Source organism: Arachis stenosperma, chromosome 8 (genome assembly GCF_014773155.1).
Source record: "Arachis stenosperma cultivar V10309 chromosome 8, arast.V10309.gnm1.PFL2, whole genome shotgun sequence".
Taxonomy (NCBI): Eukaryota; Viridiplantae; Streptophyta; class Magnoliopsida; order Fabales; family Fabaceae; genus Arachis; species Arachis stenosperma.
In genome coordinates this window covers 52,856,039-52,874,201 of record NC_080384.1, presented here as the reverse complement: position 1 = coordinate 52,874,201, position 18,163 = coordinate 52,856,039, and the positions used below count along the sequence as shown (strand labels likewise).

The following is an 18,163-nucleotide window of genomic DNA, read 5'->3' as shown; positions in this document are numbered from 1 at the left end:
ATTGTCAAACTAAAATTTTTTTTGTGATAAACTGCAATTTAACAGGTAATTCTAATTTTCAAAATTTACTAATAAAGATGATTATTTTGATTGGTGATATTGTCATTGTCATTAGAAATTAAATATGGCAGCCAATGCTACTCAATTGTAGTATAAAAAGTGGAGAGGTATAGTAGAGGACAACAAGATTCTCTCATTTTTAGAGAAAGACAAGTAGAAATTAAGTAGTGTTCTTGTAAAATTATATGAATTGTGTTTTCACTAGTAGCACGTTGAAGGCTACAATTTTTTCCATCTAGAGACATCTAGAGGAATTAAGGATTTTGGATAACAAAGAAACTTATTTTAATTCTTTTTTAAAGAAGAAAAAGATGAAACGAGTGAAAAATATTGACTTTTATTATTTTTTCTGGTATTAAAATAGGCTTAAATCCAAGAGAAGAAAATTAATTTAAAATTTAATTGTTAGATAAAAAAAGAAATTATGAATAACTTGAACAATCAATTGTACTTTTGATCCATAAAAAATGAAAAAAAAATCACTCTAAATTACCTTCTTAAAAATATTATTTTCACTTTTGACACTTTAATCATTCATTTTCTAATCTTTTTATCGTCACACACTAACTTTTCAAACCCTAATTGCACTGACATTCCCTCCCTCACTAACCAGTTTCACTGCCGCCAAGCCTCTTCCCCATCAAGCTAACAGTGTTGTGCTGAATTGCCTCTTGAAAAATTGTTGTTGCACCCTTATTTATTCCAAGGCACATTGCCGCATCCCTGCTCAAAATTTTCCACCAAAAACCATATGTAATGTGAATCTATTTAAAAGTATTAATTCTACTGTTTTATCGATTTTTAGCAAATTAATGGTGATTCAATTCTAATAGTTTGTAAGCAAAATTTATTCCTTTTTAAAAGTGCATCAAAAATCTTTAAATTAGACAAGATTTAAAAGGAAAGACTAAAAAAAGGCGTTAAATAAAGATTTTGAAAGTAAAACTGATTGAAATTGAAATGGTTTGTATTGAATTTAAATAAAGCGATAAAATGCATTCGACTGAATCGAAAGCCTTTTGACATAGGAATTAAAAATGATGAAATGTAAATTTGATAGAAAAATTAAAGTTGCTTAAAAAATAAATTGAACATAAAAAGTAAAATCTTTGCAGAAATTATAAATTGAAACGATAAAAACATAGAAGGAACTCAAATTTGTTATTATTTTTTTTGTCGTGGGTTGAACAAACAAACCAGCACTAACAAAAAAACTAATTCCTCTGTTATTATCAATGTGATGTCTTCAAATATTTTTATTGTTTTGTTTGCTGGCAGGTGCTTCCACTATCGTTTTAGCTAGTTATAGATTTTGACGCTCTTTAACCCACCCTATTTTTACCATAAATGACCATCAAAGTCGAAAAATTGCTGCCATAGAAAAGGAAGATGCATGTCTGTCGCCACGGCTGGTTAGCTAATTCCAAACGCAAAACGGATTCTGTAGAAGAATCGCGCCATGAAGGCGCATGATTCTCAGATAACGACGCAGTCGAAGCACAAAATACATGGCAGTTATAACAAGTCCATTATTTTTATTTCAAATTAACCTCAATGTGTACGTAATAGAATGAAAAATTAAAATACAGTTATATTTAAACAATTATTTGTATTATTTTTTTATTAATTTATTCAAAAAATAATTAAATTCTGAAGCTAATTGGTATAAAATATTACAGATATAAAACTAAGAAAAATTTTTATTTGTATAAAAATGAGCCTAATAAATAATTATTCTATTTAATATATAATTAAGAATATTTATTTCTTTGCCAACGAATTATAGTTCAAATGACATAATCTCTTTATATTCACCTAAGAATTTGTAAAAAAAAATACTTCTTTCCTTTATTAACTTTTTTAAACATTAATTATTTATTTTACATGCAATATAAAAATAAATGAATATAAAATTTATTGAGTAGAAGTAATTACACAAAACATTTTGTTGTCATAGTATTTGAACCAAAGAAAAGAAAAGTTATTTAAGAAAAATAAAATATTTTTTTTAATATTTTTAATACAAAATAATAAATTTTAAATATTTTTTTAAATATATATTAACTAAATAATATAATTATCCCAAATAATATATTATAAATATAGTAAAATAACATATTCAATAAAAAAATTGCTAATAAAAAATTATATAAATTTTTTTTTACATAAATATTTTTTCGCACAAAATAAAATTATTATATATTTGTTTGCTTTTTACCTTGTATAAATATTTTTTTAATTAAATTTATATAGTACTAAATCTTTTATCATTTATTCATATTTAATGTTTAATTTTGTTTCACACAAAATAAATTGTATATATATATATATAATACAAGTTTTTTTATCATTGTATTTATTTAATATTATAATTTTATTTCACATAAAACAAAATTATTTAAATTTAAATTATATACATAATATATTTAATATTATTTTTTAAGATTCTAATATATCTTTTTTTGGATTTAGTACATGAATTTTTAACTTATTTTTTATGTATTATTTATTTTAATTCTAAAGTCCAATAACTTTTTTTTTACAGACATATTATTTTTAATATTTATATACTAATTTTTTATTTTGAACTTCATCCCAATATCTGAGACTTGCCAAAAATATCTAAAATTTATAAAAAAAATAATTAACCTGATTAATAGGTTACCTTTTTAAATTCAGACAATTCAAATAAAATATAATAAATGAAGAGTTTAGATTTAACGAATTCACAAGGTGTGTGGCACTCCATACTTAGTAAGGAGCGTTTAAGGATGAACCGTTTTAAGTTTCAATTCTAGTGACTTTGAGCCTTTTAGTATTTATAACCATTTTTTAAACTGATCAATTTAAAATGAAAATCTCCCATATATAAAAAATGCAAGTAACCATTCCTTCTCTTTTACATGATCATGTAACGAATGTAGAATTTTAAATAACCTTCTCTTTCAAATTTATTTACTTTTGACTAATACCTACTTTTTTAAATTTCAAAATCTGATATAATTAATTAAAAATAAAAAATTTAAAATTAATTTAGCCTTCTTTTTTAATCCGCTTCCGCTATACTTTCTCAATTTCAATATATATACTTCACCTCACCTTCTTCAAAGACGCAAAGCCTTATTGTTTGATGACTACGAGAATGAAACACCTTGATAATCTTCCGGGAGATCTGATTAGAGAAATCTTGGCGAGGCTTCCAGTGAGGCTTCTCCTGCAACTGAGGATTGTATGCCGTTCATGGAACTCCCTAATCTCCAGCCCTGAATTCGCCAACCACCACCTTCATCGCTCAACCCTAATTCAGCCGCCGCCATTGCTATGTTGGAAGGAAGCGGGACGGAGGGGCGACATCATGCATTGCTCTTCATTATCTCTTATTCTTTATCGCCAGCATCAGCCAACTGCATTCGAGTTACATCCGGCTGACGGAATAGTCATCCAGGGATCTTGCAACGGATTGCTCTGCTTGTCGCAAGGTTTTCCCTTTGAAACTCTTACTCTTTTCAATCCCAGTACCCGTTCGGTATCCCCATCCGTTCCGTTCGGGTGCTCGCACGAGTGCGGAGACGATGTTTTCTGTGGCTTTGGCTATGATATTCTACATGACCAGTACAAGTTTGTTATGGGTTGTTCTGCCTCGTCTCTTATAACTTATTCCAAGGTCAGATCTGGCGCTTTAGTTTTCACTTTTGGAGCAAATCCTTCTTGGAAAACTATTAATCCTCCAGTGTTTCCGTACGATTTTGTTGGCACAAGGAATGGAATATTTGTGAGCGGCACTCTGAATTGGATTGTGTATCATCCTACTATAGATTATTTTGAATTGGAGTGGTTCGTTCTTACCTTCGACTTGAAAACGGAGTCGTTTGGTGGATTGTGTCTGCCGATTACTAGAACGCGCTCTGACGTCGTCCACATGCCTCGCTTGCAACTCCACAATAACCGTCTTTCTGTTTGTTATGGCACTCCGAATATGCCAATTATTTGCACTCTTTGGATAATGAAGGAGTATGGAGTTAAAGAGTCTTGGATTAAATTGTTCGAAATCCCATGTGTTGGAATGATCTCGCCATGTGTTTCGGTCTATATTTCAGAAGATCATAATCTTTTGGGACTAGATGAATCCTATCGCAAATTTCTTGTGTATAATTTACGTCAAAACAAACTAGTTTCTCAGGTGTCTCACGGTTATCATTCGATAACTATATTCCTTTGCCATGAGAGCTTGGTCTCACCGTCACGTTATTCACCTTCAACTCATGCTTTGCTTGGGAACTGCACACAACTCAACATTCGGCATAAGTTAGGTTGCATTTGATTTCATGAGATACTTGAATGTAACAAAAAAATTGAAATAAAATTAGTATTTTGTTTTTTCGTTCCACAGTATGAATAATTAAATTTTCTTTTGGCTAATGACATTTTTTATTAAATATTCTTGGTACTCATATGAATTATAGGATCTTGATTCCTCTCATACAAGCTATATAACGTTTTTGCCCATTAAGCATTTTTTTTCATGAGTGAGTCTCCGAAAATTCCTCCGATACACGCCATGATAATCGCAACAAGATGCTGAGGTAGGTCAAATTCTTCCAAATTGTCGAGTTAGAATTGATTTCGTTAAGACAATGTGATGACAAATATTTTCTGTGTGGTTAAAAGTCTAAAAAGTGTGCTAATAAGTTTATTAGTGATGCAGGCCTAGTACTTGATGATGTATATATCAGCAAACATTTACAATGCTCAAAATCAATGTTTCAGTCCAATATAGATAATAAGATAAATCAGAATCATGATACCAAGAGAATTGGTTATGCAAATCATGGTATGATCAATGGAGAAAAGGCACAAAGGACAGCATAGGTTGCTGGAGTAAAACAGAAAAATGTAGTGCAACAACAAATTGCGGTTTCATTAGTGGGATTGAGTGGCGGTTTTGCCTTTTTTTTTTTTTCAGAGGTGAAATCAACCATAATTAAAATATTAGAATTGAATTCGACTCCTATTAAATACAAATCTTTGTCATATTTGAAAATGATTTCATTTCTATTGTATTTTGAGGAACTAACAAAAGATAAAAATTCATAGGTAAAATTCTATCATAAACCCATTTTCCTAACTGTGCTGCGGCGGTGATTGGAAGGAATGGAGAGTGTCTGTTCTCTCATCTCTTTTGTATAGAATAATAGAAAAAGTAGATGATGATGGTGCATCCATAGTCTAGCAAAAGGGAAATGTTTGGGTGCATCCAATTTGAAAGGGATGAAGACCTATCATGAGCAAGATAAAAGAAAAATGGATAAACAATTTAAATAATTTTTTTCAAAAAAAAATTAAAATATAAATAGTAGTTTATAAATAAATTATTTTATGTTGACTTTTTAGTTATAGAAATATTTATTTTAAAATTATAGTATTTGAATAAATGACATAAAAAATACCATTTTTTATAAGAAATGGATATTAAAATAACAATGATAATAAATATTTTCAAATCTTAAATGTTAATTCTACATAACCTCATTATAAAATTCTAATTCACAATAATTTTAGTGACAATGACAAAGAAATTATGGTGTAGTTAGATTTTGGTATTTTATTATGCATGATATAATAGGTAATAATAAAAAAATAAATATAAAATGTGTGTTATGTATATTTTGTTACTCTTTTATTTTTGTTATTCCTACTATAACTCTTTTCTCTTTTATTGGGTCAAAAATTTGTTATAACAAGTAACAACTATAAAATAAATAAGTTATATAAAAAAAATCAAATGTGAAAAAAAATAGAATTAAAATTGAGATTTCATACCACACACAATAACAGAAATAAAGTAGTAGAATGACAATAAAAAAATATCTGGAAGAGATGTATCACGTAATAGGTGTTTCATATAGAATATTGTGTGAAAATGGTAGTAAAGAGTTAGTACTTTCATCAAATAAAACATTACTTGAAAATGATGATGCGTGAAAATGGTACTTTTAACAGATGAAACAATCTAGCAAAAACATAAAACATTTGTTATAGAGCCAAGAATGAAAGTAACACAATGGTTTCTTTTATTTTAAAGTTAATTTTTTTTAATAGGAGAGATAAAATAACTTTAAAAAATTATATCCAACACGCATAATATGACTTTTTATAAGTAACGTGCTCTAGACTCTGGCATGGAATCCACCTTCTTATCCTTGATAGGTACAGGCAATTATATAACAATTGCATTTATCATATAAGTTATTTCTAATATAAATATTTATTATTTAAATTTTTTTAAAAAACTTAATTAAGTTATTTATTTAAATTGGGCTTTAGACTTTTATATTATTTTTTTCTAATATAATGATTTAACTTAGGAAGTGTGTGCGCATGACTTTTGGATTTTGGGAGGATGTGGTCCATTTCAAGTACCGTGTGAATGATCATTTTGAGAGTTGGAAACAAGGTCGTATAATAGAAAGGATGAACATAAAAAATGGTTTATGAACTTTTGAGATTGGTTGGAATGTCTAGTTGAGAATGAATAAAAGAATTTTTTAAAATAAAAAATGATGTGTGCAGGAAATCATTAATACATCTTTACAATGTTACAAAGAGGGAAAAAAAGTAGATTATTTTTGTTGTTGATGACAATGTCAAAAATAACAATAGAATAAGTGTATTAGATCGTATTACTTTGTACTTTTTAGTTATTTTTAGTTCTTTACTCTACTTATTATGTCAAGTTCCTTTGTCTTTTAAAAAGAAAATTACAAATTTAATCTTCAAAGAGAATTGTAGATGTAGGCTAATTTTTTTTTATGAGTTTCATATGTGAGTTAGCCTCAATTATGGAGTGTTGGGGGATTTATGGTGGTGTGACGGCGTTAAAGTTTTGTTTTTTAGTGTGAAGAAATTGGACCGTCCGATTTCATTGCGGATAGAGAGGGAACAAATCAGATGGTCCGATTTGTGCGAGGCAGAGCATTGGGGGTACTGAAATCGGTCCCAGCGATTTCAGGACAGAGAAAATTGCTTAAAACTAATCGGATGGTCCAATTAGTGTTGTTGAAAAATTTGAAATGTGAAGACGCAGTCAGACCGTCTGATTTGCTTGTTGCTGCCATATACATAAAAGTTACCTTGAAAACTTCCCAGTACGAAAAATATAAGGGTTGTTTATTGGTAGCAGTTTCACAAGATGGAAATAACAATATTGTGCCTATTGCATTTGCCATAGTGGAGGGAGAGACTTCTGAAGCGTGGTACTTTCTTCTAAGTAACTTACGCTAACATGTGGTGACACGTGATGGTATAGGACTTATCTCTGATCGACACGATTCCATCAGGTCAGCTATTGTTCACAGTAATGAGACTTGGTCTCCTCCTAGAACTTTCCATATGTTTTGTATCAAGTATATTGAGTCGAATTTCTTGAGAAAGTTCAAGGTACCTTACCTGCAGAAACTTATCGTCAATATCGGTAAGTTTGAATTACAGGCACTCTTTTAAAATTATAAATACGATAGAATAGAATGTTGTTCATGGTTCAATATTTTTTATCATAGGATATTCGAGGACGATTCAAGAGTATCAGATGCGCTATGAACGACTACACGAACGGGGTGAGGCTTACACCAACTGGCTTGACCTGATCCGCGTGAGCAGTATGCGTTGGCATTTGACGGTAGATATAGATGGGGTCATATGACCACCAACCTTGTGGAGTGCATCAATTCCGTTTTGAAGGGGGCTCGCAATCTCCCAGTCACCGACTTGTGAAGGCTACATTTTACAAACTGAATGAGTTGTTCACTAGGAAGAGAGACGAGGCTGAGACTCGCATTAATGTTGGACATGTGTTATCCGAGCTTGTGACCTCTAAGTTGCATGCAAATCAACGAGCATCAGAAAATATACAAGTTAGTTGTTTTGACAGAGAAAATGAAGTCTTTGAAGTACGTGAGATGCCTAGTGGGATTGAGTATACAGTTGACCCACGCCGACAATGTTGCGACTGTGGTGAATTTCAGGTTGACAGAATTTCATGTCGACATGTATTTGCTTGTTGTGCAAATCAACGGTTGAACTGGCAAGTGTACATTCATGACGTTTACAAAATGGACCAAGTTCAAAGGGTATACAAAGTTAGGTTCAGACCACTGAAAAATCCTAATAATAATAATAATAATAATAATAATAATAATAATAATAATAATAATTAATTCAAAATTTATTCCAACAAAAAAAAATAATAATAATAATAATTTGATTTCATTCATCCAAACTAGCGAAAACATAATAATAACTAGTCATACATTTCATTTCAAAACAAAGCATATTATTAATATTAAAAAATTCAGAATTTTTAAACTAACTAGTTCTACTCTATTTCTAAACCCCCTAAATTTAACTAATTAGTTTTACTCTATTATTTCTAACGTGAAAACACTTCAAGTACTTCAAGCACTCTCACTAATATCTATGGCATCTTTCGTCTAGTCATTTACACACAATCAGTTTTAGATACGCTTCGTAACAACGATCATGTTATTCAAAAAATATAAAAACCGAAAAAATAAAGAATGTGTATTTTAATTCTTGGTTTTTTTTATTAAAAACACCTATTTTTAAATGAAAAAATGTGACTAATCAATCATATAATTCTTTTTTATAATAACATACTTATATATTACAAACTTTATCGATTTTAAATTATTATAGAAAAATTGTATAATTAAAATTAAGATCTTAAAAATATTTTATAAAAACACTTGTATTTAAACAATATGTGAGAATTTTGAATTTATTAAAAAAAATAAATTGGTGAAGGGACTAGTTTAGTGCACAATATTCAATTTTAAGAACTAAAATGAATCACTTAATATAAATTTAGGAACCAATTTAGTGCATCTACAACGATGACATAACAGGTGCCACATGGACGAATACTGTTGTGACACGGGCCAAATAGGATTATAACACGTGATACAAACGTCCACAATATCTAGCTAACACATCATTATACCATTACATGTGGCCAAATAATGGAATGACACATTCACTAACAGTCTATATCATCACATCATTAAGATTAAGGAGTAAGGACTAATGTGCTGCATTATTTTTGTTAATCTCAAAAATATAATTAGTGCAATTAAAATCTTAAAAATAATTTTGGTATAATTCGTCAATCTTAAAAATCAAAGTGAAGCTCAACTATTACTAATTTACTAACAAACAGAGACAAACAAAAAATCAAATATTGCGGATGTAGCATGAAGCAAAGAAAACAAAATTTCTAAAGTAAAAAAATTTATAAAATAAAAAAATTAACTATTATTAATTTTGTAATATTATCTTATTATTTTAATTTGATAGAACTCAAATTTTTACATTTTCATTCTAACTTTTTTATTTTTTACAAAATCTTTTAGTACGGTAGATTAAGGATTAATTTGTCATGAATCTGAATTTTATTTAAAAATTTGTTGCTGATCAATGAACCATTATATACACAAAATAAAATTCAAATTCTATTTAAACCGACAAATAAATTAACAATTAGACCAACTTAAATTGGTTACTTTCTTACTCTATTAATCTAATCCTATAATGCACAGATATTAATATAGATACAGAATACTACACTCACAGGACATGCCAAAATTTTAAATTCTTATAAAGTATGCAGACATAACATATACAAAAAATATATTTTAGATAAATTTTAATATTTTATTGATATAAAAAAATAAATTAATTTTTAATTATTCTTAGTATACTATATAAAATATTTAAAATTTTTTATTTAATAAATAATAATATATATTATTTTTAAATTTATTTTAAAAATATATATTAATAAAAAGATTAGACACATTAATATATAATAATTAAATTATTTAAATATATCTAATTTTTTTATTTTTTATTAAAATATGATTAAATAAAAAAAATACGCATATTAAATAAGTGTAATAAATATTCTATCCAAAATATGTTCGATATATAAATACTATAATTTAACAAAGTGTTTATACTTCATCGTCTGATCATTTTAAAAGAGTTTGATCTACGAGTTAAGTGCACCAACATCATATAGCGCACGTTAGCACAGCACACAAAGTTAGCCCATAGTAAGCACAGGATGAGGATTTTTTTTTTCACGAGGTAATATAATTTTGGATAAGAGCTAGCTAAGCTATGTGTCTGATGTTACAAAATCTGAGATGTAGAGTAGAACTTCATTTCAGCACTAGAAATTATTATATATATTTTTTGTAATTAGTTTTTGAGATTTCAAAAATAATAATTTACATTATAAAATTTTAAAGACTAATTTAAATTGCGATGACTATCTCAAAAATTAAAACTTATACTCATGACTTCAAGAGATATTATATACAAAAAATTTGGTGTGACATTTGTTGTTTGGATAAGCATGATTGGCCTCTTGATATGGATTGCTACATAGGAAAAGACAATGACAATTGAGTCATTGACCAGTGCAGTTTATCACACACAATGCGCCAACCTCATCTGTAGCCGTACAATATTCCACGTGGCATATAGTCAACAGAAAAGAGATCATAGTGTTCAAATCCAACGGTTAAAATCTAAAGTATAAGATAGTGCATAGTGAAGTGTCAGTAGAATCTAGAATCCTTGTATTCAGTTATTTTATTGCATTGGAATGAGTAAAGTGAAACTGATTATAGATCCTAAGCTTGTCAGCATTGAAATTCATAATTGCAGAAAGAGAAAGAGAGTGAGAAACTTGAGTGTTGGTTATGGCTGCTACAATGGAAGATAGTCCAAGAAGTCCAGAGGCAAAGCTTGGAATGAGAGTAGAAGATCTTTGGGATGTTCAAGAACCACAACTAAGTCCTAATGAGAAGCTCAATGCTTGTTTTGAAAGCATACCTGTCTCTGCTTTCCCTCCACCTCCTTCAAACCAAGGTTGTGTGATATTCAGATATTGTTTTCTAACTTTGTATTTTCTCTTTTCTGTTCAATTCACATTTAAATTTTTAAAAAAAGGATTTTGATTATACCCAGATGAAGATTAATTTAGTATTTTGATCATCCAAGATGTTGATGCTTATCTCTGCTTTTGTATTAGTAGTTTACTTAAATTAGGAGACACTTATCAAATAGAGTTTTTCATGTTTTCAGTTTGAATTGATAGTGAGAGTGAGAGTGTTACTTTTTGATGTTTTCAGAAATTGAGATAAAATCAGATGCTACCTTAGCTGAGGCAGTTGAAATTCTAGCAGAACACAACATCCTGAGTGCACCTGTGGTGGATGTTGATGCACCTGAAGATGCCAGCTGGATTGACAGATACATAGGGATAGTTGAGTTTGCAGGAATTGTTGTGTGGATTCTTCATCAGGTTAGCATGTGAGATTTTCATCAAGTTATCTTATCCTTACTTGAATTGAATGGCAAGTTTTCTTCCCACAAAGGGAAAGAATATTGCATTAAAAATGATTTGGTAGCTGAATGTTGAGAAATTTGTTGGAGGAAGTAAAACTTATGACTGATATACATCATACCTTGGACTTGGTTATTCTTGAAGTTTTTTTTTTTTTTTCCTTGGGGTGCTTCATTATTCACACTAAGCTAATTAATGTGAGAATTGATGTTGGTGACATTGCAGTCTGATCCTACATCTCCTAAGAGTCCATCAAGTAGATCCAATGGAACTGCAATTGAAGCTGCAACTAATGGCATGGCTTCTCTACAACTTGAGGGCAAGGACCTTGGATCTTCTACAACAACTTCAGGGAACTTCTTTGAGGATCTCACTTCTTCTGAACTTTATAAGAATACCAAGGTTGTATACTTTTGTTATTTTTCTATAATGTGTGAAGGGAGGTTAGTTTAAGTATGTCAAAAATCATTAAGAGTAGTATAACTTAATTTTAAGATAGTCTTGGACAAGTCTTAGAAGAAAAATACAGAGAAACTAAGACAGGGACAGAGACAAAAACAGTGTTAAAAGATTGTGTCTTTTTTTTCCCTCTAAATATAAACATTTGACTAGTTTTTTGATAGATTTCAAGTGTGTATATCCCAAGGTTGCTATCTTAATTCTTACCAGTTTAGCAAACACAGGTTAGAGATATCTCAGGATCATTTCGGTGGGCCCCATTTCTTGCACTGGAGAGGTCAAACTCATTCTTGACCATGCTATTGCTACTCTCAAAGTACAAGATGAAGAGTATTCCTGTGGTGGACTTAGGTGCTGGAAGAATTGATCAAATCATTACTCAATCTGCTGTGATACACATGTTAGGTGAATGTGCTGGTCTTCAATGGTTTGAGAGCTGGGGAACCAAGAAAATATCTGAAGTTGGTCTTCCTCTAGTCACACCAAATCATATCATCAAGGTATCTACTAATTGACCTCTCCATTAGGTAATTATGAATGTTTCTTTATAATTCATATTTTTCAGGTATATGAGGATGAACCAGTGCTTCAAGCCTTTAGATTGATGAGAAAAAAGAGGATTGGAGGTGTGCCTGTAGTGGAAAGGGGTGGCAACAATCCAGTGGGTAATATAAGCCTCCATGATGTTCAGTTCTTGCTTACTGCCCCAGAAATATACCATGATTATAGGTAACTTTTATTAGAGTAATTATAAGCAGTTGAGAGTTAGAAGTTAGTAGATGAATATTGATGAGGTTAGTTGGTAATATCTCTATATATATATGGTGTAAACTCAGGAACAGTCGACTTCACGTGAAGTTAATATTTGAAAGTCGTTAGATGATTTGACTGATTTGACTAAATTTTCATCTAACGGTTCTCAGATATCAACTTCACGTGAAGTCGAGTAAAAATAATAGAATCTTGTGTTACGTTTTCACTTTTTCCTTCACAAAATCTAGGAAACAGAAAACACGGAAAATGAAAACGCAAACCAAATATACTCTTAGATATTATTTTTCATTTTTATTATCCTGTTCTATCTATTATATATTAATTGCATATTTACATTGTATAATAGAGCAATTACTGCCAAGGATTTCCTAACAGCTGTTAAAAGCTACTTGAAGAAGCATGAAAAGGTTGTTCCTATGTCAAGGGGTTTGATTACTTGCAAAAAGGATTGTACAATAAAAGAGTTGATCCAATTGCTAGATCATGAAAAGATTCACAGGGTCTATGTTGTGGATGATGATGGAAATCTTGAAGGACTCGTCACTCTAAGAGACATAATCTCGAGGCTTGTACACGAGCCACGTGGCTACTTTGGTGATTTCTTTGATGGCGTTCTTCCCATGCCTCCAAATAGTAGGGTTTAATTTTAGGGTTAAGAACATTTTGCATGTTACTTGAACTTAAGCAGATAAATCCATTTTTAACTTTTGTGAGATTTTGTGTAAATGTAAAAGTGCTGATGGAATCGTACTGAGTTTTGTATCATATTTTCTTTTGAATAAGAGTAATCATAATATCCAAATCCAATTCAATTTTTAATAGTTTAATAAGATTTGAACCACCCTAGCTACAAAGAATGTTAGAAAAAGTAGTGATATAAAAAATTATATCATACACCGAATTTGAGTTTAGATGTTGTGACATAAACAATAAAGCTCACTTTTTTTAAGGAATGATGGTTCATACATGTGTAATCATAGAATACATTGTAAAACTGTAATGAGATTTGTTTCAGACCTGGCATCCGGGCCTTAACAGGCCCAAATATAACGCGGCCCAAGCACATCTCTGCCATCTTAACTACCCAGAAAAATCTCCACACCTAACCATGCATTTTATTTTCAGGAATATCCATGCATTTGTTTTAATAGAAGAAGCACATTACTTGCTGTTTGTGCAACAGAGAACAAAATCAAAATTTTAGAAATTGGTAATGAGAACCTGGGAAATATAAGCATGCTCGCATTTACTCTTTCTATGTTAAGCCTTGAACATTTTAATGCACCAAGTCCAATTTTAAATGATGCTAGAACTGGAATCACATATGCAATGTTCTTGATGTTTTGTTGTAAATTATGGAATACTGTAATGTACTATGCATCTAATAATAAACATAAAATTCTGTTGTATAAATTTAAGTTACCTACCTAAACATAAACATGGTACTTATTATTTGTTATAAATTTTCAGCAAGTGTACATAAAAGAGTCTCATTTCTTTGAGCATTAAATAGTTTCTCTTGATAAATGAAATATCACAGACATTCATCTAGGTTTTAAAATTATTATTGTAAACATGCCAACCTAGTTTAGATCTCACAATTCACAAATACAAATTATGAATAGTTTCTCCTTATCATGAAATATAATTTGTATATACTGTTTATTTTTGGATGATACAAGCATATGATTTTTGTAGGCAACTACACAATTTTTTTAGTAAAATAATTCATTTGTAGATAATGTTAGTAAACCTTTTATGTTGATTTTGTTACCTATAATATATAATAATAGCGTAATTCTTTTTTTTATTTAAATTTATTTATTTTATATTTTCTACATATTAAATAATTTAAATTTTTTATTTTTTTATAATATAATTTTTAATTATTGATATTAAATTTATAATTTTAAAAATAAAAATATAAAAATAATTTTTTTAACTCAATAGAAAAAACAAGCACGACAGTGTCTCTTGAGACGCTAATAATTAAAATTAAATAAAGAATATTTGACAATTATTAAAAAATTTAAAAAATATATTTTGTTATTAAAAATACTTAATAGTCTAAATATTGTTCGACCACCAAATCACATTTGCCCATTGTGAAATAGTAGTTGTAATATTTGGGGTAAAAGAAAAAAAAAATTTGCAATAAAAAGTGTTGGATGCAATTATGTTATGAAGTAATTTGCAACAACCAACACAACCAGCTCAGTTCTAACCTCATTGTCTCTCACAATATCAAGACTCAATATAACTATCTCTTTGTTCATCTGATCATCATATTAACATTTCAAAACATGTTCAACTTATGAACTCGAAAACTCAATTTGGGGATTCAAACTAGTAAACTCATCAAAGTTCACAAGTTAAATCGAGAGTTTGATAACCTTGTTGAGCAGGCCTCGAGTTCATATCAGATATAGTTTTCCAGCTATGAAACCTATTCCTCAACTTCAACAAATTGAAACCTGATAACTAAAATTGTAGACATGAAGATAAACAAAACCAGAATTTGAGTCAAGTTATAGGTGAAGGGTGGCATTTCAAAACGTTTGGTGATTAATGACAATAAAATACATTTTTTTATGTGCAAATATACATGACAGAAAAAACAAATGTTACAATGTGTGATGCAGGACAAAAAACAATTCTTTTTCATTTTTTTTTTCTGTTAGGGGATGGGGTTTGGGAGCAGATTTGAAATTCACAAAAATCCCATTCTTTTTAACATTAACACAGGTAATAAACACCTATCCAGATACAATAAGATACATATGACACAGGATATTTTATCATCTAATCCTTCACAAAATGAACTTCACCTGTTATGAAGATCCTATACCCTATTGACTCTTCCTCCTTATATGGTGCAGTACAGCAGGTGATCCTTCAAACAAATCCGATAAATAGGCCTCCAAGTCCTCTGGTGTATATTTAATGTACTTCCCGGCATGTCTTCCCTCGAGCTGACTCCGAAACCGCCCCACGAATGACCGGTATGCCGGAATCACCTTCTCTGATATAGAGATTCTGAGTTCTTCCCGGAGTTGTGGGTCCGGTACCTTCCACGCTGTCTGAATCCTATATATTTCCTCAAAGCATGCATTGAAGTTCTTGAACCTCTCCTTCAAAGCCATCTTTGATGCATTGTTAGAGCTTCCTCCAATCCCTTCATCCTTCAAACAGGACAAAGCCTTGGTCCAAGAGGCTCTCAGGTACCCCGTTGCATACTGGCGCACCTGACCGCGCCGCTTGCGAACCCAATCGTCTCCCAAGACATTCTGAAGATCCGAGTACTTCCGAAGATCTGAGTCCTTCCGAGGATCCGGTCCCTTCACCTTTCTCACCAGGTAATGGATGTTATTCATCAAAAATATACATTGTAACGCGCTATCTTCATAAAGCTTAGATTTCTCCTCAAGGTTATTCTCAAGCTCTGAAATCAACAATACCATTCGGCACCCCAAGGGTGAGATGTTCTCTGTCTGAGAGCTATTGTCGCCAAAACTATCTTGTAACCGGATAAGATCCTCGTCGCTAATCACTAAAAGCGAGTCCATAGGCTCACCATAATCCACAAGCAACTTCAAGTAATTCATCACATACCGGGGCAATGGATGAACGTCCCCGGTTATAACCGGCTTCTTAGAACTCTCATTTCTAAGACAATTCTCAAACTCAGCAAAAGTCCCCTTAACAGCCTCACCAAGCATCTTCAACACCCCATTGGCCTCATCAATCACAAACCCATCAGTGATCATATTCTCAAGTTCAGGCAGGGCATCCTTCAATGCCTCATACATGTCCAAGATCCTAAACAATTTCTCCGGCGACCGCTTGCAAATTGCGACGGCCTCACCGAAATTCAGCAACTGCATAACACAACCTTTGGCAGTCTCATTGAAACAGATCTCTCTAATCTCATCTAATTCACCAAAAACGCTATCACAAATCCTCTTCTCTCCAGTGAGAAGAACCCTAACAGAAATCTTAACAGCCTGAATCCATTTCTTCATTTTTTCATCTAAACTCTTCCATTCAACTCTTTGAACCTCTTCAATGCTCAATTTCTCAACACCAAGAGTTGATAAATATTCATCCAAAACATCACGACGAACACTACTATATACCTGAAGGCACTCTTTCTCGTAACCTGACCTAACCATGCGATCAGCGATTTCTCTAAGTTCCGCCACCGCGTCAGCGCGGAGGAGATCGACAGAGATGTCGTCGCCGAGGCTGGCGCCGCGCTCGTGGAACCGCTGGGAGTCGCCGCCTTGGTCGTTGACCTCACCGAAGCTCTCGAGATTTTCGTCGACGGTGCCGCCGTCAGTGAAGGAGAGGGAGACACGGCGGATGGAACCGTGGAGGCTCTCCGCGTCAAGAGGAACGGTGTTCCTGACGAGGAGGTGGCGGAGCTCGTCCTCGAGGCGCGTCATAGCGAGCTGGATCGCGTTCTCGGCGCGGTCCATCTCAATCCGGTGGCGGTTACCAGCGGAGGACGACGGCGGAGGTGGAGGGGCAAGGTTGAGCTGTTCCATCCAGTGGATGACGTCATCGACTGCGGAGAAATAATCGGCGGCATCATCGGCGGAATCGAGGAGGAGCGATGAGGCGGAGTGGGGGTCGCTGGAGAGGGAAGAGTCCCAGCGGAGGATGAGCTTCTCAGCAGCCTCGAATCGTTCAAGCTCCTCGGCGGCGATGGCAGCGGCGCCGTCGTCGTCACGGTGGACAATATCGGTGATGTTAGAGAGACGGTTGTCGAAGCTGGAGAAGATGAGGAGCATGTCTTCACGAACATCTTTGGGAGTGTTCAGGCTCTTGAGGATCTGCTGTGCGGTCGCAAGAACCCTATCCTCTCCTCCTCCGCCGCCTCCTCCGCCATCAGTGGTGGTTGTTGCCGCCATTCACTTTGGTAAGTTGAAAGCACACAAAAAAAATAAATAAATAAGAGAAGATTGAAGTGTTGATGAATCAGAAGAATGGAAGTGGAAAAGGATTAGGAGAACAAGGCAAAACCAAGAACATTATTCTTAAGATTTTTTTTTTTTTTTTACTTTTCAATTTTTGTTAAGGAAAATCCAAGAAGTAAAGAGTGAAAGAGGGTTATGGGTTTTGCCTTGGGTTGTCTGACTGGGGATACAATAGTAACTTTCTTCCTTAATGAAAAATTTTTTTTCTTCATATTAAAATTTAGTTGAATTATTTTAATTTAATAAAATCTTTTTGTTTGCATAATTATTTAATTAGTTAATAAAAAATTGAGTATAATAGTTAATATAGTCAAATATAATTGAATAATTGTTTGAAAAAATCTATCCTAACTCTTGTACTTATATAATTTATTAGATTTATAATAAAATAAAAAATACTAAAAAATTATTAAAATTTACTATTTTGTTTATTAGTTATTAATATTTAAAAATATAAAATAAA

General features: G+C 31.7%; 3 protein-coding genes across 3 annotated transcripts; 2 read left to right on the top strand and 1 right to left on the bottom strand.

Annotated features, from left to right (window-relative positions):
* The first annotated feature begins 3,192 nt into the window (after positions 1-3,192).
* LOC130946826 (F-box/kelch-repeat protein At3g23880-like) lies at positions 3,193-4,382 on the top strand. The gene has a single exon (XM_057875685.1). It carries the CDS (start codon positions 3,203-3,205, stop codon positions 4,379-4,381), a length of 1,179 nt encoding a protein of 392 aa, XP_057731668.1. The 5' UTR covers positions 3,193-3,202; the 3' UTR covers position 4,382.
* Positions 4,383-10,754: 6,372 nt separating this feature from the next.
* Positions 10,755-13,528, top strand: LOC130943609 (SNF1-related protein kinase regulatory subunit gamma-1). Its single transcript, XM_057871553.1, has 6 exons — positions 10,755-11,010; positions 11,274-11,446; positions 11,714-11,890; positions 12,172-12,447; positions 12,513-12,676; positions 13,068-13,528. Exons 1-6 carry the CDS (start codon positions 10,842-10,844, stop codon positions 13,363-13,365), a joined length of 1,257 nt encoding a protein of 418 aa, XP_057727536.1. The 5' UTR covers positions 10,755-10,841; the 3' UTR covers positions 13,366-13,528.
* A 1,627-nt stretch (positions 13,529-15,155) lies between these two features.
* LOC130944772 (exocyst complex component EXO70B1) lies at positions 15,156-17,793 on the bottom strand. Its single transcript, XM_057873286.1, has one exon. It carries the CDS (start codon positions 17,632-17,634, stop codon positions 15,571-15,573), a length of 2,064 nt encoding a protein of 687 aa, XP_057729269.1. The 5' UTR covers positions 17,635-17,793; the 3' UTR covers positions 15,156-15,570.
* Positions 17,794-18,163: the final 370 nt, after the last annotated feature.

Coding starts and splice junctions, on each gene's coding strand:
- LOC130946826 (XM_057875685.1), top strand. CDS start 3,203: ATGAAACACCTTGATAATCTTCCGGGAGATCTGATTAGAGAAATCTTG.
- LOC130943609 (XM_057871553.1), top strand. CDS start 10,842: ATGGCTGCTACAATGGAAGATAGTCCAAGAAGTCCAGAGGCAAAGCTT. Junction 11,011..11,273: donor TCCACCTCCTTCAAACCAAG/GTTGTGTGATAT, acceptor TGATGTTTTCAG/AAATTGAGATAAAATCAGAT. Junction 11,447..11,713: donor TTGTGTGGATTCTTCATCAG/GTTAGCATGTGA, acceptor GTGACATTGCAG/TCTGATCCTACATCTCCTAA.
- LOC130944772 (XM_057873286.1), bottom strand. CDS start 17,634: ATGGCGGCAACAACCACCACTGATGGCGGAGGAGGCGGCGGAGGAGGA.